This window comes from Eretmochelys imbricata, chromosome 7 (assembly GCF_965152235.1).
Source record: "Eretmochelys imbricata isolate rEreImb1 chromosome 7, rEreImb1.hap1, whole genome shotgun sequence".
NCBI classification, from domain to species: Eukaryota; Metazoa; Chordata; order Testudines; family Cheloniidae; genus Eretmochelys; species Eretmochelys imbricata.
This window is the reverse complement of record NC_135578.1, coordinates 31,939,854-31,967,743: the sequence shown is the minus strand read 5'-3', so window position 1 is coordinate 31,967,743 and position 27,890 is coordinate 31,939,854. Positions and strand designations below refer to the sequence as shown.

The following is a 27,890-nucleotide window of genomic DNA, read 5'->3' as shown; positions in this document are numbered from 1 at the left end:
GCAGGACCAATCCTCAATTTTTGCCCCAGATCCCTAAATGGCCCCCTCAAGGATTGAACTCACAACCCTGGATTTAGCAAGCCAATGCTCAAACCACTGAGCTATCCCTCCCCCCACACTAGGGTGTGTTTTCTCATCTGGACAATATGTTGACAAGGGGCTAAGTTAAAACCACCAAACTCATTTAAACTTCCCCAGTCTCCACTGGTGAAAGATGAGTGCATTAACACACAGGGTCACCCATTCCCTTCCCCTACCCCAAGCCTATTCTGTATTAGCCCACAGCTACAGAACCTGGCTCTTTAGCACAAATGCTAGAGACGCATGCTTTTAGCTGTGGTGGTCCCCAGTTCAATCTCCAGTTGTTGGCCAAGATGAGGTCTTCACAACAGGACTGTGAGAGGAAGGATAGTCAGGTAGTTAGGGCATTAACACAGGATCTAGGAGACCTTGGTTCAAGACCCTGTTCTGCCCTAGATTTTGTGTGACCTTGGGTGAGCCACTTAATTTCTCTGTGCCTCAGTTCTCCCTCTATAAAATGAGGAGAATAGTTCTTGCCTACCTCAAGGGCTGAGGATAAATATATTGAGTGTGATGTGCACAGATACTACAGCAATGGGGGCCATCTAACCACCAAAAAAAAAAAAAAAGAGCCTGACTCTCCATCTTGTTCCTTACTCTGGTGCAGAATGATACTAAATAAGCTGTAAAATGCTGCTAAATAAGAGTAGGAATATTTGGCACAAGTGTTAGTGACTGCACAATGTGCAAGGCATGTGGGTCTGATTCTCTACTGTTTTTAAAATTGTACCTCCCTTGTGCATTGTGACTGAACCACACCCAGCTCTGTTACTGATCACATGTCCAAACTAGCTGGATATCTACAGAACCTTATTTTCCAGTCCCACGAGCTGTGCATTTAAAACTTCATGGATGGCAGAGGATGACATTGCAGTGTTTTGATTCAACCAGTACCCGGCGGCTGTGAGCAGATGTCACACTCTATCAAATCAGATAATGGAAGATCTCGCTATCATAGCAGGCTGCATTCAAAGTTTGCTACAGTTCTAGCAGCAGAAACAAGGAGGAGTTTTTTTTTTCCCTAGGAAGCATGTATATCAAATATTGTTAAATCCCTCTACTCCACTAAGGAGCTGCATTCCCAGTGACTTTCAATAGGACTTAGTCTAAGGCCTGGTCTGCACTTGAGGGGATCGATCTAAGTTACGCAACTTCAGCTATGTGAATAACGTAGCTGAAGTTGAGGTACTTAGATCTACTTACCGTGGTGTCTTCACTGCGGTAAGTTGACGGCTGATGCTCTCCCATCTGCTTCACCTGCGCCTCTTGCCCTGGTGGAGTACCGGAGTCGATGGGAGAGCGTTTGGCAGTTGATTTGTCTAGACGTGATAAATTGACCCTCGCTGGATCGATTGCTGCCCGTTGATCCAGCGGGAAATGTAGACAAGCCATAAGTCACTTAAGAGTGACTCTGAAAAGGACTTAGGGGTCACAGGATAACATGAGTTCCCAGTGTGATACTGTAGCTAAGATGATGAACACAGTCCTTCAATGTATAAGAAGGAGACTACAAAGTGGGAGTAGGGAGATGGTATTGTCACAATTCAGGGCAACTGCATATGTATTCCCCCTCTGTGATCCAGCAAGAGCACCCACTTTAGGCTTATAGCTCCCTATCCATTGGCTCTGTTGGGTGAAGACATGTCTCTCTCTCCCTTCTGACCAGGTTATTTCCACGCTGCATAGTCCCTTGACCATCCTGTGATATCCCCATCAAAAGACAGGCTGCCTAAGCAGGCTTCTTTTGCCTTCTCTTCAGCGATGGTCAACAGTGTAGTTACTACAGTTAAGCTACCACACCACTCCTCCTAAGCAAGCACATTTTATTCTTAAGGTAAAAGCAATACAGAGAAAAAATATATAAAAAACAATAAAAGAACTTATATACCTGCTGATAAGCTTACCAGAGATCATCCCAACTGTAACAGTGACTCTAGATGGAACAGTCCTTCAGCCTCCACTCGGGTGTTTTCCTGGGATTTCAAGTTCATCACACCCTTTGCTCTGAACAAGAACTCCCAAGAGACTCACTTATTTATCCAGTTTGGGTTTTTGAAAAGACTAATTGGTAATCAGCCAAATAATGGGTCTCTGCTCAAAATGCAGCTTAAAAAAGTCTGATTCGAGAGGGGTCATTTGCATTCCCTTCACCCCCATGTATTTCCTAGGAAATCCACTGCACACACATTGTCCCAAAAAGTCCTTTGAAATTCTTATCTCCCAGAAATTGCATTAATCCTGCCTTCCTCCTATAGAAGTTGTGCACTATGGTGGAATTGCATAGAAACATTTACATTTTCAGTACAATGGACTCCAAAAGTATTAAAACTTAATTCCTTAAAGTTTAGTTTAGTTCAGTAAGGTTTAATTTAATTCCATAAGGTTTGTCCATGATATTGTATATGTCTTGTGTCACATGTGTTACTTCTGGATATAGCATCAGTGAGACCATTACTGGATACCATGTCCTGTTCTTGTGTCCCTACTTCAAAAAGGAGGTTGGAAAAATTGGAAAGGGTTCAGAAAAAAGCTACAAGAATGATTCAAAGTCTGGAAAACATGCTTTATATTAAGACTAAAGGAGTTAAAAATATTTTGTTTATCTAAGAGATGGTTTAGATGTGACTATACTATGGTCTACATACAAGTATCTATCTACATGGAAGAGATTTCTAATAGTAGACAGTTCTTTTATCTAGGAGAAAAAAGCATAATGAGATCCAATGTTTGGAAGTTGATTCTACATCCATTCAGAGAACTGCCATCAAGTTGAGTGTAATGCCTCATGAGCTCAGCCAATTAATTAAAATTTCATTTCTGGTTCACATTCACAGGGCATTTGGGCAATAATTCATCAAGATACTTAAGAACACGGCTAACTTTGAGTATGTGAGTAGTCCTGCTGAAGTCAGGTAAATTAGACACATGCTTAAAGTTAGGCAGTTGCAAAAGTACTTTGCTGAACTGAGGCTTCAGACAACTACATGACCTTTTTGCCCATTAACTGTAAGGACTGAATGGAATCTTAGTGCCCCATCACTTGACTTGCAAAGTTTTGGGGTTTAATTACTGCACAGTTCTTTGGGCATGAGCAGTAACAAATAGCCTGGGCACTTTGCCAGACCTCTGCAAAGAACATGAGACCTTCTCATTTTCATAGCCTTTGCATCCTGCAGCACCAGTGTGAGTAGCGCAGGGTACAGCAAAATTGGCAATGCAAACATTTTTGTCAGTTGATTAGTGTCCGTGCTTACACAGGGCTATTATACAAATTAATTCTTCTCTCAAAATGGGTTTGTCTACACTAGAATTGAAACCGTGTTTTACAAGAACTTCTAAACGCACACTAAACAACCTAGCTCACCAGACACTGCCCACACAATTCTTTCCCTGGGGAGATGAGCTAGAGAATGAACCACATGTACCACATATTAACTATGTTGCTTAATGCGTTTTTGGAAGGTGTTTGGATAATATGGTGATCAGGGTGACCTTAGAACCTATAGCTGTTTTCACCATCAGTTTGCATACATCTGTCTCTCCTCTGTGCAGATCTGGCAGTTTGGGGAGTGGGTGGACGTTGTAGTGGATGATCTTCTCCCGACGAAGGATGGGAAGCTGGCTTTTGTACACTCGGCACAAGGCAATGAGTTCTGGAGTGCCCTACTCGAGAAGGCTTATGCCAAGTAAGTGCCAGCGTCTGGGCTTGCCCATCTCTGCTTTGGAAATGGCCATGATGTACTAAGCACTTGGCTGGTGGATATTTCCTGACTAATGTGGCCCAGAGTGTGTGACAGCAATAGGAAAATTCTAACTATCTGCCTTCTTCGTTCTCACTCAGGGTGAATGGCTGCTATGAAGCTCTGTCTGGAGGAAGCACCTCGGAGGGCTTTGAAGACTTCACTGGAGGGGTCACCGAATGGTACGAGCTTCGGAAACCCCCCAGTGACCTTTACCAAATTATTCTGAAAGCTCTGGAAAGGGGATCTCTGCTTGGCTGCTCCATTGACGTGAGTTCTTGTTTTGTAGGGTATCCTGCACTTTTTTCTTATTGGTGGTGGTGATGATGGGTGAGTGGGTCTTGGACCATTTTAATAGGCTGGGGATTTGAGGCTGCTCATTCCCAAAACAAGGCAGTGGCTCAATGATCCCTTTGCTCCTGGGCATCTAGCCGGGCATGTTGGGTTCCTTTGTCAACCATTCAGTGCACAAACACAGGCGCGCACGCCCACACACGCAAACTCCTCTTGGTGTCTGCTGGACTCTTCAACCGTCTACTCAGCCAGGCAAGCCACATCACTTTTAAGGGCTTTTCTTCACTGCAGTGTTAGTTTGAGGTATAGCTCAATTTTTGCCACAACCCGGTTCCCATCCACATACATTTCTATGTCGAGTTGAAAGTAGTGCTTTACGCTTGAGCTAATTTGCTTGTCGGGGTGTATAGGTTGAAGCTTGAGTGTTGCTGTCACTCAAACTAGCAATGCAGTAGGGATACAGCAGCTTGAGTTATAATAAACCAGATGCCAATCCAATATCACTTTGCTAATCCAGTCCCTCTTTGTAGTTCAAGTGTTGTTTTGCAGTATGGTTGTTCTCACTCGAGCTAGATTAGCTCAACTTGAGTGTACTCACCCAAGCTAACTGCTGCAGTGAAAATAAACCTTCAGGCTCACATTGTGGCCCCCATCCTAGGCAGGCTCTCAAGCCCAAATTCATTAACAAAAACAGAGTTTTGTTCCAAAATGGCTGTTAAGCTTTGGAAACAAATGGAGCACTCATCATGGCTGCTGATGTGCATCTCCTATCAATATTTACAGCAAATCCCCAAGTCCCACATTAGAAGAAATGTTTTAGAATAGCAACAAAGCCTTCTGGTGTCCAGTGATTCACTGACCATCAGGAGGTTAAAGTCACTTAACCTTTCGCTTCATGTACTGCTTGCAGTGTGCACATACACACCCTGCCATACATTGCAAAGCCCGTCTTTTTTCAAGGCTGAGATTCATGCATTGAGGGTTGGGACCATGGCTCCTCCCATCTCCATTTTGTTTTTTTGAAAATTGTTGTATTCAGTTTTGTTTAGTGTTTAGCTTGTATGGCAAAGATGCCTAGAGCCCTGGGTAGGCTTGCTTTTACATTCTGTACCAATCCAAATAAATGTGTGAAGTGGTGATGGTTGCATATATACTGTAGGAAACTGCACTTAATCTAGATGTGCTTCAGAAAGTAACTCCACTGGAATTCCCTCAGGTGACTTACTGGAGCTCACGAATGTGTGCACCAGTCTCAGGTTCGCCTGTCTACCAGCTCTTCTAACAGCAAGGTTCACTTCTTCCTTAGCTCAGATACACATACAAAGTGCACAGAGTTCTTAATCATTGGCTGTTAGTTTGCTGTTTCCATACCAACTGTACATGATGGGCAGCCAGAGGTCCTTTTCCCAGTGGAGTTATTGCCTGTATACCATGGGCCTGTTCAGTAACATGGCAGTCTCTGCTATCTGTGATAGTAACATGATGACAGTGGGTTCTACGTATTTGATGACAACAGGATGAGCTCCAGCACTATTGCTGAAATAACCTATTTTGTTAATCTAGAATTCTCAATTCAGACAAAAGGCTGAGATGAAGCTTTTTTTTCTTGACCGGTGCTGTGTATGGGAATTAAATAGCAGGAAACACCTTCTACATGAGAGGAAAGTGATCAGGAACAGTCAGCATGGATTCACCAAGGGAAGGTCATGCCTGACTAATCTAATCGCCTTCTATGATGAGATTACTGGTTCTGTGGATGAAGGGAAAGCAGTAGATGTATTGTTTCTTGACTTTAGCAAAGCTTTTGACACGGTCTCCCACAGTATTCTTGTCAGCAAGTTAAAGAAGTACGGGCTGGGTGAATGCACTATAAGTACGGGTAGAAAGTTGGCTAGATTGTTGGGCTCAACGGGTAGTGATCAATGGCTCCATGTCTAGTTGGCAGCCGGTGTCAAGTGGAGTGCCCCAGGGGTCGGTCCTGGGGCCGGTTTTGCTCAATATCTTCATAAATGATCTGGAGGATGGTGTGGATTGCACTCTCAGCAAATTTGCGGATGATACTAAACTGGGAGGAGTGGTTGATATGCTGGAGGGCAGGGATAGGATACAGAGGGACCTAGACAAATTGGAGGATTGGGCCAAAAGAAATCTGATGAGGTTCAGTAAGGATAAGTGCAGGGTACTGCACTTAGGACGGAAGAACCCAATGCACAGCTACAGACTAGGGACCGAATGGCTCGGCAGCAGTTCTGCGGAAAAGGACCTAGGGGTGACAGTGGACGAGAAGCTGGATATGAGTCAGCAGTGTGCCCTTGTTGCCAAGAAGGCCCATGGCATTTTGGGATGTATAAGTAGGGGCATAGCGAGCAGATCAAGGGACGTGATCGTTCCCCTCTATTCGACATTGGTGAGGCCTCATCTGGAGTACTGTGTCCAGTTTTGGGCCCCGCACTACAAGAAGGATGTGGATAAATTGGAGAGAGTCCAGCGAAGGGCAACAAAAATGATTGGGGTCTGGAACACATGACTTATGAGGAGAGGCTGAGGGAACTGGGATTGTTTAGTCTGCAGAAGAGAAGAATGAGAGGGGATTTGATAGCTGCTTTCAACTACCTGAGAGGTGGTTCCAGAGAGGATGGTTCTAGACTATTCTCAGTGGTAGAAGAGGACAGGACAAGGAGTAATGGTCTCAAGTTGCAGTGGGGGAGGTTTAGGTTGGATATTAGGAAAAACTTCTTCACTAGGAGGGTGGTGAAACACTGGAATGCATTACCTAGGGAGGTGGTAGAATCTCCTTCCTTAGAAGTTTTTAAGGTCAGGCTTGACAAAGCCCTGGCTGGGATGATTTAATTGGGGATTGGTCCTGCTTTGAGCAGGGGGTTGGACTAGATGACCTCCTGAGGTCCCTTCCAACCCTGATATTCTATGATTCTATGTTTCTTTTTGCTCACAGCACCAAGAGCACTCATTAGCCTGCACTCCTAACCCAAAAACCTCCCCCGAGGGTCAGCCACCGTGTTTTCAGCTGCTCCGTTAGACTGTCTTCCTCTCTTTCTTTCTTGTCTGTTGCACCTTCTCCCCCATACACATCCTTACCCAAACAGCAAGACTACCCTACAAAATTAAGGTTTCAGAGTAGCAGCTATGTTAGTCTGTATTTGCAAAAAGAACAGGAGGACTTGTGGCACCTTAGAGACTAACCAATTTATTTGAGCATAAGCTTTCGTGAGCTACAGCTCACTTCATTCACTGAATGCATCCGATGAAGTGAGCTGTAGCTCACGAAAACTTATGCTCAAATAAATTGGTTAGTCTCTAAGGTGCCACAAGTCCTCCTTTTCTTTCTACAAAATTAAGTTGATCTCCGTTACATCAGCGTACAGCCACCGCAGTAGTTAAATAGCTTTTGCATATGCACGTTATCTTCTGTGTGTCGGCGGTGTGCATCTTTACCAGGAGTGCCTGCACTGATTTAACTGTCCGTGTGGGGCATTGTGGATCTGCTTCTGAAATGCAGGAACAGTCGGCGTAAGCAACACAGTGTCTACACTGACACTCTGTCAACCTAACTATAATGAATTAAGTGCTACACCTCTCACGGACGTGCAGTTATTAAGTCGGTGTAGTGGGTGAGTAACATCGATGGGACATGCGTTTTAGTGTAGATGCTTGGAGTTAGGTCAATGTAAGCTGCCTTACATCAATCTAACTCTGTAGTGTAGACCAAAGCTAAGATGGGGCTTATGTTTACAGTTGTTAATTGAAGAATGAGTTCAGTCTCAATCCCATAACAATGCTTCACCCAGCTCATAACACTATAAAGTTTCAAGAGTATCTGCATTCATTTTAAAAGATTTTATAAATGACTTAGAAAAGACTAGAGGAATGTTTCTTAATCAGTGGGTCATGACCCCCAAGGGTGTCATGAAAGTCAATCCAGGGGCATTGTACAGTGTTGAATATTTTATTACAATCTAAAGAAAAGAAAATCTTGCTTTCTCATTCTCTGCACACTCTTAACGTTCAAGGTCAATTATTCTGTCAACCTCTGAAAACACACCCAAACCAACCATACGGGCTTATAATTAATAATTTTTTTACTCTTTTTTAGTAAATATGGGGGGGGGGTTGGAAAATTTTTTGACTTTGAATGAAGGGTCACCAACCTAAAAAAGTTGAGAAACACTGCACTACAGCAACAGGGAGAGAGCAAGGCTGCACATCCAAAAAAACCATGCTGTTGCTTAGGTACCACAGTGATGGTTGCATTGTAAAAACCTGAACAAAATAAAACAGTGGCATGGTGGCTCATTTGTACGTGTTCAGCTGTGGTCCTCGCATGAACTGGGGTTTACTGTGTGTGTAGAAGCTAAGTATGAGTTAATATGTCTTTTCTTTTAGGGACAGAGGTAAAGCCAATATCAACTTTAACATGTATTCTTGTGTGCTTTTTAAATGTAGATTACCAGTGCTTTTGACATGGAGGCTGTAACATTTAAAAAGCTGGTGAAGGGTCATGCCTATTCGGTAACAGGAGCCAAACAGGTACAATCTTCACTCCCTTGAAGAGTTTGAAGAGAGGGAATGTTGTGCAGTAGTTAGAACAGGGAATCAGGTCTCCTGGGTTCTATTCCCAATTCTGTCGCTGTGTGACCTTGCAAAAGTCACTTCACTTGAGCCTGCCCAGCTATATAGTAGGAACAGTAATATCTTAGACACCCATGTCCTGGGATTTAAATCATGAATGTTTGAGAGTCTCAGATATAAAGCAGTCTGAAAAGACAAAATATGTTGTGTGTTGTCTGGAGGGATTTTCAAGACCTTCAGAAAGAATCATAACTGCAGTGTTTATCGTGGGGTTGTAGGGCTAGGTAGTAAGTCAAACAGAAGAGGAGTGGGTGCAGTACACTGGCAGATCCATGTTTCATTGCCTACCCCATTGCCCACCCCATCCCAAGTGGTTCTGCTGTAGCAGGTCTTTGTGACACAACCACCTCGCATGTATCTTGTTACAAGTTTGTGACTTTGCAGAAAATAAGTGGAGTTCATTTTTTTTTTTTTCCTGTCTGATGTAATTGGGTGACCATCAACTATTGCTTAAATCCCATGAGACAGAGCAGGATTGGCACATTAACACACTTTCTCCAGTTTTGTTTTACCCATGCCCTCTGCAGCAATTAGATGCCTTGGTAGTTTTAAGGGAATGTGTCAGGTTAAAAATAATAAATCTGCAATAAAAACCTATACCCTTGAACCAGCAACTCACTTTTTTTAAACTACCACTTTAAAGTCTCTGCATGATTTAGTATTTTGTATTTGAGCCTTAAAAATAAGGCAACCTTTTTTGTTTGTTTGTTCATTTGTAATATTGGGTTGTCACTTGTGACAGATTTCACACAATGTACAAATCATAGATTCATAGATATTAAGGTCAGACCATTATGATAATCTAGTCTGACCTGCACAACGCAGGCCACAGAATCTCACCCACCCACTCCTGCGATAAACCTCTCACCTATGTCTGAGCTATTGAAGTCCTCAAATCGTGGTTTAAAGACTGCAAGGAGCAGAGAATCCATGTGTTTCTATGTGTTACTTAATAACACTTTTGGATTACTAAAGTCGAAAGAATTTTAAAATCTCATATACTTCTTGATGCCTATATGTGATTCACCAAGACTGTGAAACTAGACTGGTCAGTTTTAAAGCACAATGCTACCTGCTATGTATGGCTTCTAAACATCTGCAGAGAAATATCTATATCTGAGGATACCTGAAAATGCCCCTTTAAAACACTGTCTGCAATAGAATCAGAACCTTATTAGCTATAATGATGTTTAAGTATGACTGTAGCTAGTAAGGTCCTGATACCATTGTGGCTAGGGCCTTAATTAATGGAGCACAGTGGCATGTATGCACACAGTTCTTGGTCATAAGAAATAATTTTCTCACTATCTGATCTATTTTAGGTTTTTTCCTATAGCATTCATCCCAATAGTATCCAAATTCTGCACAACAGTTTCTGCAGAGTGAAAAAGTTGTTTTCATTTAAAGCTAATCACAGTTTTTCTTCCTCAGAGCACTCTCGTGTTAAAAGCTAGTTATGTTTTTCTCCTCTCTATCGTAGTCTTTTGCATGACAATTCTTTGTGCACCTGGCTGTAAGGCATAAATACTACAGAAAGCGAGTGTTATTGTATCTCTAACTGGATATCTGTGGTGATTACAGATTAACTTCCGAGGACAGAATGTTAATCTAATTCGAATGCGAAACCCATGGGGAGAGGTGGAATGGACTGGAGCCTGGAGTGATAAGTAAGGATCAATTCCTTTTTATACAGATTTTGAAGATCATAAGGGCTGGAACTAGGGGTACTGCGGATGCTGCCACAGCCCCTGGTTTGAACTGGTTTCCATCATATACAGGGTTTACAGTTTGGTTCAATGGCTCTCAGCACCCCCACTACACAAATTGTTCCAGCGCCCATGCTGAAGATTGGAGGGGGAAAATAATAAATAAAATTTACTCTTGGTGGAAGGTGTCAGCTCGACAGATCTAGACACTGAACTTCCACAGCATAGGTTAGGTAGCAGTCAATCTTCCCACACACAACCCTTGCTAGCATATCTCCACTCTGACTTAAAAGGAAGATCTGAAGTTGAGGGTAGTTCAGTCCTTGTACACTGCTGCAACTGGCAAAAAGGGAACCAAATAGTGCCAACTAGGATAATAATAAATGAGATGTAGATATCTTCCCACTAGGAATTGGACTGCAGATGTATCAATTCACTTCCTATAGGCTCTCATTGCTTAGATATCAAGGTGATAAGGACCTTGGATAAATGGCAAATAGCTGTCAGAAAGGAACTGCTTCTAGTCATTACCAATCTGTATCAGAACTAGTGACCTAGAGGTAAAAGGCTCTATCTATTGCAAATTTGTTCAGTCCCCAGCATGTACATTTAACAAATAAATTAAAAATCCCAAGACAAAGCATTCCACTGCACACACAATTCTTCCCCTATGGAGAGGATGAGAGACAGAATGAACCGTGTGTGACAGATGTTAGTCAGATATTATGGTGATGAGGATGATATATGAACCTATTACATACACCACACATAATATTAATGATCAATGAGTTCTGAGTTTTCCAGTGATACGTTACATGTCACCCTTTGGGTGAATATCCTAACAACGTGTCACCTGGCAGTGGTGTACTCTTAGGGTCACACCTGTATAAAACAGAATTATTTTGGTTGGATCCTACACCCAATTTGTGGAATTGGAAATAAACTGCTGAGCAACAGCACAGGAACTGCTTGGAATACAGACCACATGTGTCTACAGCCAGTAATGATAATATTTTTCTTACTAATGAGCAGTGTGGGATGATAATGTTGCCCACAATGGGTCAAATTCAGCACTGTTGTAACTGGCATAGCTCCAACAGGTCAGTGGAGTTGCACCTCCTTCTTCCAGAATTTAATTTACTGTGAGTTGTTCAAGCTATAGGACTCACGGCATGTATGAACTGCTTCACCCCTGCAGCTCTTCTGAGTGGAACATGGTGGACCCATCTGTGGGACAGCAGCTAAGGATTAAAATGGAAGATGGGGAATTCTGGTAAGTGGAAAGCACAGTTTGCACTAACCCTTATTTTACTCTCGTGTGACCAAGTTAAAAGGGGTTTTAAATATGCACAAATAAGCTGAGATTCTGTGTTTTTTTAAATTTGTCTTAAGTGGTGTTTTTACCAGTGAAAACCCATGCTACATGAAGTAAATGTTTGAAAATGTTTTTGCTGCAAATGGATCTCAGTGCTGTCTGGAATCAGTTTTGTGCTTTTTTGGAGAGTGGCACTCAGCTAACCATGAAGTCAGTTTGGAAAAACACCAAAACAGATTGGTCTTTGCAGCTGAAAATAATATTCCCACCCACCTGCTCCCCTACCAAAAAGAAAAAAGAAAAAAAAATCCACCGTGAACTCAATGGGGCTGATCTTCAGCTGGCATAAATCAGGGAAATTCAACTGAAGATAATGAAGTTAGACTGATTTATACCATCTGAGGATCTGGCCCTCTAAATTTCTTTTATATATTGTTTAGATGTTATAGAGTATTATTATTTTTTACTTGTATTCCCATAAAGTCTAGGAGCCCTACTCATGGACCAGGACTCCGTTGTACTAGGTACTGTACAAACAACAAAAAGATGGTCCCTACCTGTGAGAGCTTAGAATCTCAACATAGGATAAGAGACAACGGATGGATATAACAGATCAAAGTGTGGGTGGGGAGGTACAAGGAAACAATGAGTAGTGCTGTTGGTTTTCACCAATCATTATAAAAAGATTTTGAAAAGGCTTGGACTCCTTTGCTGTGGGATTTTGAATAAGAAGTAAATCCAAAATATAAGATCTTGGATTCACTATAGCCGGGAATTATTACCATACAAGCAAGGAATAAAAGGCATGAATTGGTGAAGGATCAGAGTAGAACAAAAAGATCTCTTTTCTTTGTGAGGCTGTCGAAAGCTTTGATAGCTACATAAAACATGATCATCAAATGCATCATGGGTCTTGAGGATAGAGCTGATTAGGAATTTTTCAGTGAAACGTTTGTTCACCAAAAAATGCAGAATTTGTTGAAACCGAAGCTGTTTGTGAAACAGGGCAATTTATACAAATTTCCTGACTCAAAATATGTTAAGGAAAAAGTTTTGAAATTGTGAAAATGAAACATTTCAACATTGTCAAAAGAAAAATCTACTTTTCTGGTCTGAGATGATTTTATTTAGAAATCTAAGCTAACTAGAACTTTAAAAAATCTAAATCAAAATGTTTTGGAATTACCAAAAAGAAATATTTTGTTTGACCTGAGCTGAATTTTTTTTTTTTTTTTTTTTGGTTTTTCAGTTTGTGAAAATATGATTGAATTTTATCCTGCTTTGGGATGAAAAACATTTTGCGCACTCAGAAATTTACATGGGATAGGAAAACTGCTTCACACCCAGCTCAACTTGAGAGAAACTTTTGCGGTAGTTTCTCTGACTGACACCTGTGTGAGCTCACTGGATTTCTTTCTTCTTAGGATGTCCTTCCAAGATTTTTTGAGAGAGTTCACACGGCTGGAGATCTGTAACCTTACTCCAGATGCACTGAAAGCACGCAAGTTCCGCAAGTGGAACTCAACACTCTATGATGGCACCTGGAGACGGGGGAGCACAGCTGGAGGCTGCAGGAATTTTCCAGGTAAGGTATATGGTCCAGTGTGCTACTTGTAGTGCTAACCCACCCAGAACACCTGATTTTAGCAAACTAGCCTGATGCTGGCTGTTAAAACAGTTTTACACTGAGACATAACAATTTCACTGCTCCCTGAGGAAATGTTTGTAGTTTACTGAGAATACCCGCTGCAGAGACCCATGTTAACGAGGAAAGCTCATTTTTAGATATATATTTGCTGAACTACACTTTTGCGATCAATTTAAACTATGAATGAGTGAAAATTTTGATTACCATGAATAGTGGTCTATCCATTTCCAGTGACTGTTTTGTACTGGGGTGATCAGGTTTTCATCGCATTCAGGGACTAACAGACTCTTGGCTCAAAGGGTAAATCTACATGTGTGTGACTGCAGCTTGCGTAAATAAACCCAACCTAGCTTGGGTACCAATGGGACTGAAGCCATGGCATCCTGGGCCTCAACATAGGGTGTACAAACTCACCCAGAACCCTAGGCTATTACTTGGGCGGCTAGCCCATGCTGCCATGGCTTTATTGCTAACAGTGCCCAAGCTAGATATGTTAAAGCTATCTTAAGTATGTCTACATGATGATCCACAGTCACGCCCTGTGATTGCAGTGCAGACATACCCTATACCTTAAAACAACCAGGAATATGTAAGGATAGCTTGTTGTTTAATTTATTCCTTTCTCTTCCTGCCCTTCAGCTACGTTCTGGATAAATCCTCAGTTTAAAATCCGACTGGAAGAGGTGGATGATAATGATGATGACTACAGCAGAGAATCGGGCTGCAGCTTTCTCCTGGCACTCATGCAGAAGCACCGTCGCAGGGAAAGGCAATATGGGAAGGACATGGAGACCATTGGCTTTGCTGTCTATGAGGTAACTATGGGCTCTGTAACAATCCATGCTCTCAGAGATCCGTAGCTTCTGGTTAGCACAACCTCCTTGTCTCTCTCCCCTCTGAGAATAACAGTTCTTTATAAGATTAATAGGATCAATTGCATATAATTAGCCTTCAAATGTTAGCTCATTGTGGAGCTGCCTCTGTACCTTGGATGAATTAACCTGTCACCCCAGCTTGTTGGGGCAGCAGGGCTTCCTAATAGGAACAGCAGTATGGGGAGTAGGGAGGGGAAGGTGACCTAGGTTTCAAGGATGGGTGCCCCTGAACACCATGTATACTTCATTGCAATGACACAAGAGAAGTAAGAGATGTGAGGGGAAACCATTGCTTAAACTCTGATCCAAGCATAAATACTTGAAATGGTAATTATAGGAATGCAGAAGATGGCTGGCTAAGTAAATAACTAAATATATATGTTATCTTTTTCCTGTTGGCTAACAGAACATTAGTTTCATTGTAACTTACTGACTTCTAATTTGTATCTCTAAAGGTTCCTCCTGAGGTATGTATGGAAATTCTTTCATCAGATACCAACTAAAGGTAATGCATATTTAAATCAATCCTTTTGGTAGGGATAACCTTGCATGATGATGCATAATGTGGCTTCACTTTGGATTCAGACACTTCTTCATTTAGAAACGATCAAGGTAGCTCCAAGGCTTTTATTTTGTATCCATCCCAGACAATCTGAGTTCTTTGATATTCATCCAGATCATGGTCTGAACAGCATGTCTTACTTTTATGGAATTTTTCATTCTTCTATTGACACACCATTAACAGGAACTGATGTACTGTAATGACATTTTGTGTGTGTGTGAGTTTTCTAAGGTCCTATTTTTATTCTAAATATCTCTTAGGTACTTGTATTGCCTCTATCACTGTAGTATATGAGCACCTCCAAATCCTTAATCATTATACCACTATGAGGTAGGGAAGTATCCCTGTTTTACAAATGGAGAACTATGGCACAGAGAGTCTAAGTGACTTGCCCAAAGTCATACAGGAGGTCTGGCAGAGCAGGGTCTTGAACTCAGGTCTCTTAAGTCCTCAGCTATTACCCTGACCACTGGACCATCCTTTCTCTTTAATGTTATCCTTTCTGCTTCCCTGGGTTGGACCATCCTATACTTGTTTTAAGAGGGAGGAGCACAGTTCCCATCAGAGCCCATTAACTCTGCTCTTGAGTTAGCCAAAGGAATGCGATGCAGTTCTCAGACCCTGCAGGCTGGGAATATGGGAACCTGAGGTTTGATTCAATGTGTGGCAGCCATTACATTTATTTTCACTCATTATTTGAGCAGGAAAACCTATGTGGCACAGAGGCAAAATGCCAATGTCTTGACCAGTGTGCTTCCAAAGGACCCTCTGCCTTTTTCCAGGGATCTTCCTTATCTTTTATTATGGTACTATTTAAACATCCTGGTTGGCTAGACCTTTGTACTGGGCCTTTAGCAGCCTGTGTGGAGCAGAAGATTTGCCAGCTCGTGGCGGTAACTATATGTCTCTCTCTGGCAGTTTGTAGGCCAGTCTGCAGTTCACCTGAAACGAGATTTCTTCCTGGCAAATGCCTCACGAGCCCGCTCGGAGCAGTTCATAAACCTTCGTGAAGTCAGCACACGCTTCAAGTTGCCTCCAGGGGAGTATATTGTTGTGCCTTCCACCTTCGAACCTAACAAGGAAGGAGATTTTGTCCTCAGGGTCTTCTCAGAGAAAAAAGCTGGAACTGAGTAAGTCTCAAGGCTCATCTTTGATTATGGCAGGTGTTTTGTGTGAACTAGTAGCTGTTTCCCAGGAATTGGGTCCCAGAGGAGAGCGGGATGAATCATGTCCAGTACCACTACCACCGCTGGCATCCCCATACTTGCTTTTTCTAACTGATGCTAGCCTATGAGGGCTTTCCAATATAGGGGAAACTTTAATAATGTCAGGGCCCTTTCACAGGACTGCAGTTAGTACACGAGTGTGGGATTTTATTCATGTATCTCTATTATCAGGTTTTTGTAATCTTTGGGAACTTTTGTTCCCAAGCTTCGTATTTTTCTCTCTCTGACTGATTGTGAAGAAGGAATGTGTCACAAACTTACTTATTTTAGATCAGCCAAGGCCTGTAGTCCATGTGGCTGTGGAAACCAATATGTAGGAGATGTGATGGTTGGAAAAAGAGAGGGCTGATACAATGGATAGTATTGTGTCCTGCTATGCTAGAGATCCTGCATTAGAGCCTTTCATCTATTTCCCTGGGCCCATAAGGGTTTGGGGCTGCCAAACATTACTGAAACATAGGTACCAGCCTCTCTTGCACCCAGAAACTTGTCCCCCTGAGAACTAATGTATAGCATTTATACATGCTCACACAATATTGTGGCCACACAGTACCTCCTCTCTTGCCACAAGGGTTTTGCTATTTTGATTCCTTCATGGACATTTTGTCTGTGTTTCTGCAGGGAGATGGATGATCAGATCCAGGCTAATCTTCCAGATGAAGTAAGAACCCCTTATCCACTAACCTCTGCAAGAGCAGAGACTAAGGATTCCTTTTTGAGGTTTAAGACCACTCAGAGTTCTAGCACAGTCACTTGGTTTCAATTCACAGCCTGTGGCTATGTTCCGAGAGCTCTGTTCATATAGTCATCATAAGAGGCTCCTCCTGTTTCCTTACATTCTTCTGATAACTTTTTAAAATTATTTTCTTTCCATGCTAATAAACTACATGCCAATGCTTGCCCTTTTCAGTAGAATAGGCAGCTAGAAAGTGTTGTTTCCTTGCATAAGAAGCCAGAGATCCATCTCTTGCAGTGCCATATCCTTAACTAGCTACTATGGCTCTATCCATGTAGTACAACTTCTGAGGCTGACTCAACCTAGCTGTCATGTAACCAGAGGCCTGAACAGCAGAAGATCTGGGTTGAACGCAGATTTTTACCTACTATAGTTCCCCATCCCTATGCAACATGTCTCTGCTCTCTGGGGAAACTGGACTTGTGTAAGAGTTCTGATTTAGTGGTGCTAAGGTATTGCTCGAGTGACCTAAACCTAATTCCCTCAGGAGCTAAATGCATTATTTTTACTGCACAACCCCTCCCCTCCTGGTTTAAGGAGTGAGAAGCAGAATGTGGGATTCAAATACTCAAATGTGGGATTCTACTGCTTGGCTATTGTTGCCATGATATCTTTACTACTTCTGTATTCTCCTGTCCAGCCATAGGCTCACAACAGATTTCCTGGGATACATATTTCCTTGCTGCATGCCTTTCATGGGCTGTGTACTTTACTCTTCTGAGAAGTAGCCAATCAAAAGTTTGTTCTCTTTCCTCAGAAAGTGCTTTCTGAAAGTGAGATTGATGACAGTTTCAAGCAACTTTTCAAGCAGCTCGCTGGAGCGGTAAGTGTGCTGTTCTTACTGAGTTAAGATGAAGGGGCAAGTATATGTCAAACCTGCTAACTTTGAAGGAGGTGTAGCTGCAGCTCTTATTCCTTTGGCGATGGGTGGAAAAGCAACGTGTATAAAGAAAAATCTATGTACTATCTACATAGTGGTCCCATTGAGGAGTCCCTACTTATTACAATATCATTTTCTAAGCAGCTGGAGCAAGTGTAACCTTGATTTATGTGTTCCCAAGTAAGAGTTTAAAGATAAGAAATAGAACCAAACTGCACTCATTCAGTTTGATCCTCCAGAGCAGTTACAGATAATTTAATTTATTGGAGGACTGTGAATGACACAATGAGTGATAGAATTAAAGATTTCATTTAAAATAAAATAATTAATTGAAGCAAACAGGCATTACAATATAACCGTACACTGCCTTTATGCGGACATTCCAAGATGAAATGGTGCATCCAGAGATGATCAATCCCTGGATGAGAAGAAGGGGAATATAATCTTCTCTCTAATGGTATCTTAATGGTGAATGAGTGCACTAATATAAAATTAGCATACTACTGTTTTTATCATCAATTGTAACAACATCCGTTAATTAATTAAGTCTACCTTTTACCATATCTATATTTCCACTACCATATTTAATCTTCTGTACCCCCAAACTGAATGTCTTTTACTCATTGGCTATAAATATCAAACATCATTCTAATTATCATTTGCGTCAATGCAGTTTCAACAGTTACCAATATTCCAAACCATCCAAAAATTTTCTTACAACACCTGCTAAAATCAGTTAAAACAAAAACATATTTACTACTTGACCATAATTTGTCTCTAACTTGCCTCTGAATTGTCTCACTTTACTTCACTTATATTTTACTAGGCCTTATTATTATCAAGCCTAAATTTTAGGCCCCAAAACCAGTTCTTTACTTACATTTTAATCTAACATATACAAGCATCATCTCTACACAAGATGAAATGCTTTCCAATTATTCAGCAAAATGAGCTGGCTGTATTGTTTGTCCTTTTTCAGATTTAGGACACTTGAGGTGTGAATCGTCTAATTCTAAATCTTTTCTCCCCATACCATACCTTAGTCCAGCTGCTAGACTAATATTTTGCTTCACATGATGTAAGAATAAAAGTATGATTAGGCCTCAGTAGCTGACTGGATTACCTCCAAAGAAAAATGAGGTTCTATGCGAAATGGTGTTGACTATCTTTTTAGGTGACAGTTTTCCAACTGCGTCATTACTGAATTAATGCCTCCATGTGGTAGTAGGAGGGAGCACTGCTGCTGGACGTTTTGCCTTGACAGTTTATGATAATTAAAGTTGAACATGTGCTCCCTGTGTGATGCAGTAGCTAAGACAGCAAGCACAGTCTTTGGATATATAAGCAAGGTAATATAAAGTAGGAGAAAGGAGGTGGTATTACCTCTGTACATGGCATTAGTGAGACCATTCTGGTATCCAAATTTCAAAAAGCTTGTTGAACAATTGGGAAAAAGGTACAGAAAAGAGCTACAAGAACAATTCAAGGTATGGAAAACATACCTTCGTGTCGGAGACATAAGAAGCTCAGTCTATGTAGTTTACTCAAGAGAAGAATGAAAGTGACTTTTTATTGTGTAACCCTTCTGCCCGTCAGAGTTGGCAGCAACAAGGGCCGGGTTCAATATCTAGGGGATCCATTCCAATAACACAATGCAAACCGGCTCGAGCCCCCACCCAGTGACCTGGGACAAATATATACCACCCCCGCTGGGCGCCTCCAAGAGGCAATACTTCCCCTCTCGCAAGCACATAGCCTGAGTGTAGCAAAAGCCTTTTAATAACAGAGAGAAACAATGTGGCATTATGTTGGGGAAACACCACCAACAGGATTCATAACACAACCCATGAGCAAAAAAAACCCACCCCAGGCAAATTGGGGCATGCCCTTTTCCCTTTGGTTCTTGAGTCCAGCAACCCCAAATCACCCAAGGTCCCAAAAGTCCAATGCCCCAAAAGTCTCTGTCCCTGGTCAGGGCAGCCCCAGAGTTCGAAAGTTTATCTGCGGAGCTTTACCCCCCAACCTGGGTGGAAATGGGACGGGGGTAAGAGGCACCTTACATGATCTGAAGCTGACCGCCCCACAGCTCCATAGCAGCGCTCCGCTCCGCCAGCCGCCCCACAAACTCCTTCGCTCCGCTGCGCTCCGCTCCGCTCCGCCAGCCGCCCCACGAACTCCTTCGCTCCGCCAGCCGCCCCACGAACTCCTTCGCTCAGCTGCGCTCCGCTCCGCCAGCCGCCCCACGAACTCCTTCGCTCCGCTAGCCGCCCCACGAACTCCTTCGCTCAGCTGCGCTCCGCTCCGCCAGCTGCCCCACGAACTCCTTCGCTCAGCTCCACGACCCACAAGCAGCTCCTGCCATCCACACACTGCTCCGCGTTGAACTGCTTCACCAGCCGTGCCGCAAACTGCTCCACAATATATCTTCAGGCTCCCCCACTACTTAACACAACACTCAGTGATTTCAGCTCTTAGGTGAATTCAGCTTGTAGTAGGGGAGCCCCAGTGCTGGTGTACTGTCAGCCCAAAGTGAGCTCAGCAGCCTATAACTAGACTTCTAATGAAATCAAAATTAGCTCTGATATTCCACAGTGGAGAGAGGAGGAAGTGCAATTAGCATGTAAGGCCCTCACCAAGGGGCCCATGCCACCAAGTATTAATACTTGTCCCCAGCCTCTCTCTATTCACACAGTTTTGGAACCCATGACCCTTGCCTAGCGAGTGCTACTTAGTTGATGGTGAATCCCTCCATCATAACAAAAGGCCACGTACAGTTCCAAGCACAGTTCCCATAATCAGGGTAATAACAATTTATTCTTCCTGCCCCAATAACAGAGACGCTGGGGATCCCACAGCAGCCAAAGTGACCATTTGAGCAGCTATGGTCTCATTCTAGGCGTGGTGGGTGTGCCTATGCAAATGACATCGGCCCCTGAAGTTCTTTTCCACAACTTGCCACACCTCACCACCAGATGTCAGGGTGGAGCTCATCCTGACACTGCTTACAATTGTATTCCACAAGTAAATATATGGGGAAGAGATTTCTGAAAATAGACAGCTCTTTAATTTAGCAGAAAAGACACAATGAGATCCAGTGACTGGAAGCTGAAGGTAGACAAATTCAGATTAGAAATAAGGGGACATTTTTAACAGTGAGGGAAATTAATCACTAGAATAATTTAGCTAGGAATGTGGTGTATTCTTCATTACCTGAAGTCTTCAAATCAAGACTGGATATCTTTCTAAAAGATTTGCTATAGCTCAAGTAGAAGTTATGGGTTAAATGCAGAAATTATTGGGTGAGACTCTCCATCTTATGCTTTGCAGAAGGTCAGAGTAAGTCCCTCCTGGCCTTTAAATCTATGAATCTCAAGACACTGACTTCTCACAGAAATATAGAGGGTTTGGCCCAAGTCATTTTAGCCAAATTCCAATTCTGCCTCTAAAACGTCTCCGGAAGTTTCAGTTGGCTAGCATATTCTTCACTTCCCATCCTAAACTAATGTGTGGTGTTGCTATGCACTGTTACTTGCTGACACAATTCATATAATAAATGTGGCTGCATCTTAGCCATGGGTGGTTCTGTACATAATTTGTACATCAATTTAATCACTTTGAGGTGAGAGACACTATAGAAATGCAGTATTATTTCTTCGGTTCTTCCAGGATATGGAAATCAGTGTCTCAGAACTGCAGACTATCCTCAACAAAATCATAAGTAAACGTAAGTAATGGGATAACCAGCTGACCTATTAATGTCATAGTCTGAATCTGGGTATTTCTTGTCAGTCTCTGTAATCCAGCGTACCATGCGGCTCTCTGCTTGAAGTAGTTCTAGCAATCTGATGCACCCAGACTGGTAGCTGTAGCTTGGGCACTGGCATTCTTTTTTGAGTATCAGTGTTGTACCAGTATATGAGACAGAATCAATATATTTCTCTCTTCCACCGGCTGGAAGCAGTCTCATTATCTACTAGCAGAGGATGGAAATGAAAATAATTATTGCCTCACTCCTTCATTAAGGTTGCATTCTTACAAGAAATCTAAAAAAACCCCTCAAGTGTTTGTAACGAGGGTGCTAGCTTTTCACACAGTGCATTATAAACAACTCTGCTATGTGCCTTACCTTTGCCCCCTCTTTGCTTTAAATTCCAGATAAAGACCTCCGGACTAAAGGGTTCAGTACTGAGTCATGCCGAAGTATGGTGAACCTCATGGATGTATCCTCCTTCTGCATCTTTGTTACATGCAAGTGACTTCCTGGCCCTTTGGGTTGTGTCATGCCTGTAAGAAGTAGACCGGTCATGAGGGGATTTTTTTTAAGATTAAGTAAAAATGACATAGCTGCCAGGGTGCTAGTGTTTAGTGGAGACTTTGGTTGGTTTCTTCTTGGGGTGCGATGGGAGAGGAAGTTCCTCTTCAGGAAGTACAATAGCTTATAAACATTTCTCCTTAATAATTTTTCCTGAATAGAGAGATGGAAATGGGAAATTAGGACTGGTGGAATTCAACATCCTCTGGAACAAAATTAGGAGTTACCTGGTAGGTGAAGTTGCTATTGATCCCCTGCTTCCTTTAGCTTATCCATATCAATGACAGAGAATTTCTGATGTCACCTGAAAATGCTCTGGTACCAGCACTGACAATTTGGTGCTTTTTTTTAATTCAGCCTTTGTTGTTCGTGTACACAGCAATGTGGTATCTTTGCACATTTTCAGTAGACTGTGTGACTCTGTTTATTACAGTCCATGAGATTGCTGACCCCACTTCAGGAGTATCCAGTACCCTTATGTGTCCTTTTTTGTTTTTTTGTTAAGGCTGTCTTTAGGAAGTTTGATTTAGACAAGTCTGGATGCATGAGCGCCTATGAAATGCGAATGGCGCTGGAGTCTGCAGGTGATGTATCACATTCTATGATGGAGTTAACTTACTGCCTTCCATTTAATTCATTTGTCAGTTAATTCGTAATCATTTCCATCAGAAACCAAACAAATACCACTTGTACCCTTTATTCCAACCACGATGGAACCAAGATTTTGATAGGTTTGTCCAGATAATCCATCTAGGCACTGTAGAAAAATGATCAAACAGTTGTATGATAGGTTAAAATTCTGAGTAAAGCCAAAGAAGAGAGCTCCAGTAAGATCTATGCAACCCTGCTTTAGATGTAGCTGACCTAAGTGCTACTGTGCTCTGTGCAAGAAATTATGTGCCCTCTTGTGGTTGCACAGAAAACCACAGTAGTTGCTTGTTACAATCCAAAATGACAAGATTTGATTGGTAGTAGCAAAGAATAATCATACTGGATCAGATCAGTGGTCCATCTAACAGTCTATCCTATTTCGAACAGTGCCCATACGAGCTGCTTCAGAAACCCTGTAGTTATGGAGTAACCTGCCCACAGAGAAAGTTTCTTCCTAACCCCTCTTGGCTAATGTCCTACAACATAAATATTTATATCCCTTCCAAAACTCTGGGTTTTTTTAATCCTTACTATAATCCAGGATATTCTAGTTATCCATATAAATGGCCAATCCTTTTTTGAATCAAGCTAAATTCTTGGCCTCAGTGATGAATAAACAGATCTCTCTATACATACAAGACTTTCCAACACTGGTCTGTTTACTCCATGTAATACCTGTTTGCCTGAAATCAAATGGTGTAATGCTGTTTTAACTTGCTTGACTTTTTAATATAGTAATGTTTTGACAGGCTTTAAACTGAACAAGAAACTGTATGAATTGATCATCACCCGTTATTCGGAGCCTGACTTGGCTGTTGACTTCGATAACTTTGTGTGCTGTTTAGTACGACTTGAAACCATGTTCAGTAAGTACAAATTTCTGAAAGTATTTTTATGTTTCTAACGTGTTGTTTCTTACCATGTGGGTAAGAATTTCCTATTATGGTACTATACAGATATTTTTGTGTACAACCCAGCTGGAAATCAGACTCTAACCTACTCACATTTAAAATATTTTCTTGATCTGTGCCAGCTCATGAAGTTTGGGTACTAATGCCCATGGTATCAGGTAACCCATTTGGTGCTGACAGTGAGTATTTTCCCAACAGTCAGCATTTTGCGTTGGCTCTATTCAAACTCTTGACCGTGAGCCATTGGTTGATGGTGCTACTCACGGAATATTTAACAACTGTTGTAAAGCTATTTGTTGGGATTAGCAGACTATCAACGAGGGTAGATGGCAGAAGGCAGGGATAATATGCAGGACAGAGAGCTCTTTGATGGAGAGATTACTAGTTGAAGCATCTGTTAGTAATTTTATTGCAAATACCAGCACCACAGTTTATTTTTTAACCCCGTCTTTATTTCGATTTGAAAGGGCTGGGCCCCCTACCTTTATTCTGTTGGTAGCAAGAATTGTACATGAGTTTCATTCAATGGATTCTGATGCAATGTTGGATTAAAACGCAGTAAAGGGAAGGTAAACGTTCTCCAGCAGGTTTTCTTGGTGAAGTGGTACATATTCCATTTAGAGAGAATTCAGAGGTATACTACTTTCTATAGGAGGTCTGAGAAATACCCAGAGGCATAAAGGTTTTTAAATGGTGCAATTAAAAAATAATAATTACAAAACATTCCCCTCTTCCCCCCTTTCCCCATCTTTGTAGGGTTTTTTCAATCTCTGGACACAGATAAAGATGGAATTGTCACTTTCGACTTATTTAAGGTACATACTTTTTTTCCTCCTCCTGGTTTGCGTGGGTCTCTTACTTCCCATAGCTGGCCCTCTGGAGTAGATATTAACACCTCCCATGTTAGTCTTGCTCCTCCCCTTGCTCATTATTCTATGAGTCATAAGAAAAATAATTACAATTCACTACACATTCAGCCACAAAAGAGGTAGTGATAGTGTTCTCCAGTATTTAGTGCAAATGATAGAGAATCAGGATTTCTTGGTTCTGTCCCAGCTCTCTCACGAATTTTGGGCATAATAGTATGCCTCAGTTTGTCCATCTCTAGCAAAAATACCTACCTCATACAGGTGTTATGAGGCTTTGAATTTATTAATACTTACTACTACAACTACTAATTTGTGGTCCTTGATGAAAGTGGCTATGGATATGCAATTATAATTAATTACTAATCTGTAAATTTGTCTCAAACACCAATTTGCCCCCCAAGTGTTCCCATAAACTACTTCGGTTTTTAATACAAACTGGTAGGTTTACCAAGACTTTTTGATTTATTTTATCCCAGCAGAGTAATGCTGTCAGCTAGTGGTCTCCTCATCTGGGGCCTGATCTAAAGACCACTTTTAATAGAAGTCATTCCACTGCTTTCAATGGATTTTGGAGCATGCCCTTAGGTGGATATGAAAGTAGAGTCTGAAAGGCTTGGAGCAAGAAGAGGGCATAGACACATACTTTTGTTGTACAAACAAACATGTTATGCTATACATGCTTTGGCGCTTTCCTTCCTTTAGATGTAGTACAAAGAAATGTACACTGATTCCTCGTTAATATGGTAATGGTTTCAGGTGGAAATGGAGATGCAGGTTCCTGGAGATGATACACATTCTCTTTCTTTCTCCTCTGCAGTGGTTACAGCTAACCATGTTTGCTTGAAGAAGAAAAGGAGCCACTCCCACCCAGCTATTCAGCTTTCTTCCCCATGTAATCTCAGCTGCAAGTGCCTTTGCCTTGGGATAAGGGGGAGGGGGGATGTCTCCTCCTCCTTGCTGCCTCTACTCCTTGCCCCACACCTACAGAAGCCTCACTTTGGACAAAGGGACCCCACGCCTAAGCATGGACATAATCTTATCAGTTCCTAGACTTATGCCTGGTTGCCTTGTCCTTGGAAGCCTTTCTGCACCTTCCCTCAGGCAGATAAAGCCGTGCTGTTTTTAATTTTTAGTGCAACATTTTGGTGAGAAACTGTAGGACACAGTGTCAAAGCCACATATGGGCCTTCTCATTCAATTATGTGCTTATTTTTTTTAAATGGATAAGTACGTCTGCTGATGCCAATGGGGGATGATGTAGAGCCCACCATGCAGAGTATCCTAGAAAAGCTGCTGCTTTCCAGAGGTCACATTTTCTAGGCTCCTTCTCTGCCCTTTGCTTTTTGGATTTGTTCTTGATTGCTTTGTTAGTGAAGACTCTAACTGAAGTGCTAAATATTACAATGTGCCACGGCAACCTCTTTCCCTCAACCCACTCCCTTCCTGTCCTTGGATTACTGGTCTTTACTCTCCACTCTTCTCTCCTCACCCACCCCCAGAACTTCCGTTTCAGGCTCTGGCTTTTTGGTTTTCAATTTCCTGAGACAGACCCCAAAAGGATTAGGGCTGTATTTGCAGGTCTCTTTAAATGAGCCCTGTTCCATGCTCTCTTTACATTTGAGAATATACATGAGAGAGGGACAGTGAGAAAGGGCCCAGCGAACTGGCAATGTGTGAACCTCATTCATGGTGCACTGTGAAAAGCCTTCACCTTGAGATGGTTGACCTGGTATTTCTTGAGCCTCAAGACTACAATAGCCAAACACCTTTCACCTATTTCACCTTTGCCTTTTCACACTTCTGGTGTACTTATCCAAGCTTAAAGTGGCATGAACACTCTCCAAAGCCTTCCCTCTCTGAGGTCAAAATGTTCTGGTCATTTGCTATTTTTTATATTCCTGTATGTGATAAGGGGATTTTGAGGTGATTAGCATGCTTATTTAACATTGCCAGAAGAATCAATATCAGGGATTATGTTATACACACATATTGAGTAGTTTTATTTTGTATTACAGAAACCGAATGTTTTAATGCCAAAAATAAATTTTAAAAATATTATTAAAACCATTTTCTCTGTGGTTTATTCCTTTCTGTTCATTTGAAAAATTCAGCCATCCTGTCATTTTGGGTTGTTAGCTTAGCGCATATACACAAGGCTCCAATACAAAACAAAACATAAACTCTATATCCAAGTTTCTCTGGTTCAGGCTGGACTTACGTGGTTATGTGCCAAGGTCTGGGCCAGCAATCCGTCTGCAGAGAGAAATACTAACTGGCACTCTGAATTGTGGAGTTAAAGCTAAGGTGTAAAATATATTGAATCTGAGAAGCCAAATAGTGTGTTGAATTAAAAAAAAAAAGTGTGCCTACTTACCACTCATGTTGAAAATAGAATACTTTAAAAATCAATTCTAGCATTCTGATTATACTACTGGAAACCCGGGGGCAGATAGTCATTAAGTATAAATTGTTTATAGCTCCACTGAGGTCATGAATTTGGAACTATGACAATTACGACCCTATAACAACTTACATCAGATGAAGCTCTGCCTCAAACAGATTAGTATTATCTTGGGAGACAGAAAATGGGATAATTTGGATTATTGCCTACAATAATTTTACTAGTAAAATTTGTTCCAGGTGAGCCTTGAGTGGGTCTGACAGTTATAAAAAGCCAGTCAGCTGCGAACCACAGAGGCTTTCATCTTGCAGGATTCTCTGAGTAGTTACTACAACATCTGAGGAAGCTCTTAGAAAGAAGGTAATATGGATGGTGAGCATTCAGCTGTTGTTACCTGCATAGAATGTGCCATGTTTGTCTTTCTTCCACAGAACAGAAGCAACTTTGTCTGTAAAAAGTGCAAGCTGGTCTCCATATTAGAAGAGAAGGTTCAAGGTCTGGAGAAACAAGAATCAACCCTACATTGCATAAGAGAAACTGAAGATTTCCTGGACAGATGTCAGGATATGCTTCTACGGACACAACATTCTGAAGATTCAGTGTAGGCTGCGCAGCGGGGACAGAAGGATGGTGGTGGCGGTTCAATACAAGACAGGACACGGCTTTAGGCAAGCAAGCAGGCTGGTCTGCTGACGGGATTGCCCCTGTCAGCTTTTCCACCTCTCTTTTATTTCTCTCCCCCCTGCGCATTACATACCCCAGCCGACCGCAAAAGGCATCAACAAAGGAAATAATATGACTTTGATTAATATTCCTATTTACTAGCCTCTATCTACTACAATCTTTATTCTCAGGCCTTGAGCTTAGGCCGAGGAAGCTTCCCACGGTTGATGTCCTTATTTTGACTTCCCAGATGGTCCATGTTTCCATGGTCCATGTCCTTGGACAGAGCAGAGCAATGTGTGCATTGCTCCTACACAACAGTCAGGGTGTGCCCAGACTGTTTCCAGGTGCATGAACGCTACATGAACCCTTC

The 27,890-nt window shown here is 41.9% G+C and overlaps 1 protein-coding gene across 3 annotated transcripts in view; it reads left to right on the top strand.

Annotated features, from left to right (window-relative positions):
• The window catches only part of CAPN1 (calpain 1), a 53,725-nt gene extending 27,205 nt beyond the window's left edge, over nt 1–26,520 (top strand). For all 3 annotated transcript variants that reach the window (XM_077822395.1, XM_077822396.1, XM_077822397.1), the window contains 18 exons: nt 3,634–3,767; nt 3,923–4,091; nt 8,577–8,660; nt 10,344–10,429; nt 11,667–11,741; nt 13,208–13,368; nt 14,071–14,246; nt 14,762–14,773; nt 15,787–15,998; nt 16,716–16,755; nt 17,588–17,653; nt 21,377–21,434; nt 21,866–21,930; nt 22,184–22,252; nt 22,528–22,606; nt 23,423–23,539; nt 24,341–24,399; nt 25,271–26,520. In XM_077822395.1, coding sequence (XP_077678521.1) covers nt 3,634–3,767; nt 3,923–4,091; nt 8,577–8,660; nt 10,344–10,429; nt 11,667–11,741; nt 13,208–13,368; nt 14,071–14,246; nt 14,762–14,773; nt 15,787–15,998; nt 16,716–16,755; nt 17,588–17,653; nt 21,377–21,434; nt 21,866–21,930; nt 22,184–22,252; nt 22,528–22,606; nt 23,423–23,539; nt 24,341–24,399; nt 25,271–25,297 — 1,689 coding nt within the window. In that variant the 3' untranslated portion in view covers nt 25,298–26,520. The remainder of the gene's footprint in view (nt 1–3,633; nt 3,768–3,922; nt 4,092–8,576; nt 8,661–10,343; nt 10,430–11,666; nt 11,742–13,207; nt 13,369–14,070; nt 14,247–14,761; nt 14,774–15,786; nt 15,999–16,715; nt 16,756–17,587; nt 17,654–21,376; nt 21,435–21,865; nt 21,931–22,183; nt 22,253–22,527; nt 22,607–23,422; nt 23,540–24,340; nt 24,400–25,270) is intronic.
• Nucleotides 26,521–27,890: the final 1,370 nt, after the last annotated feature.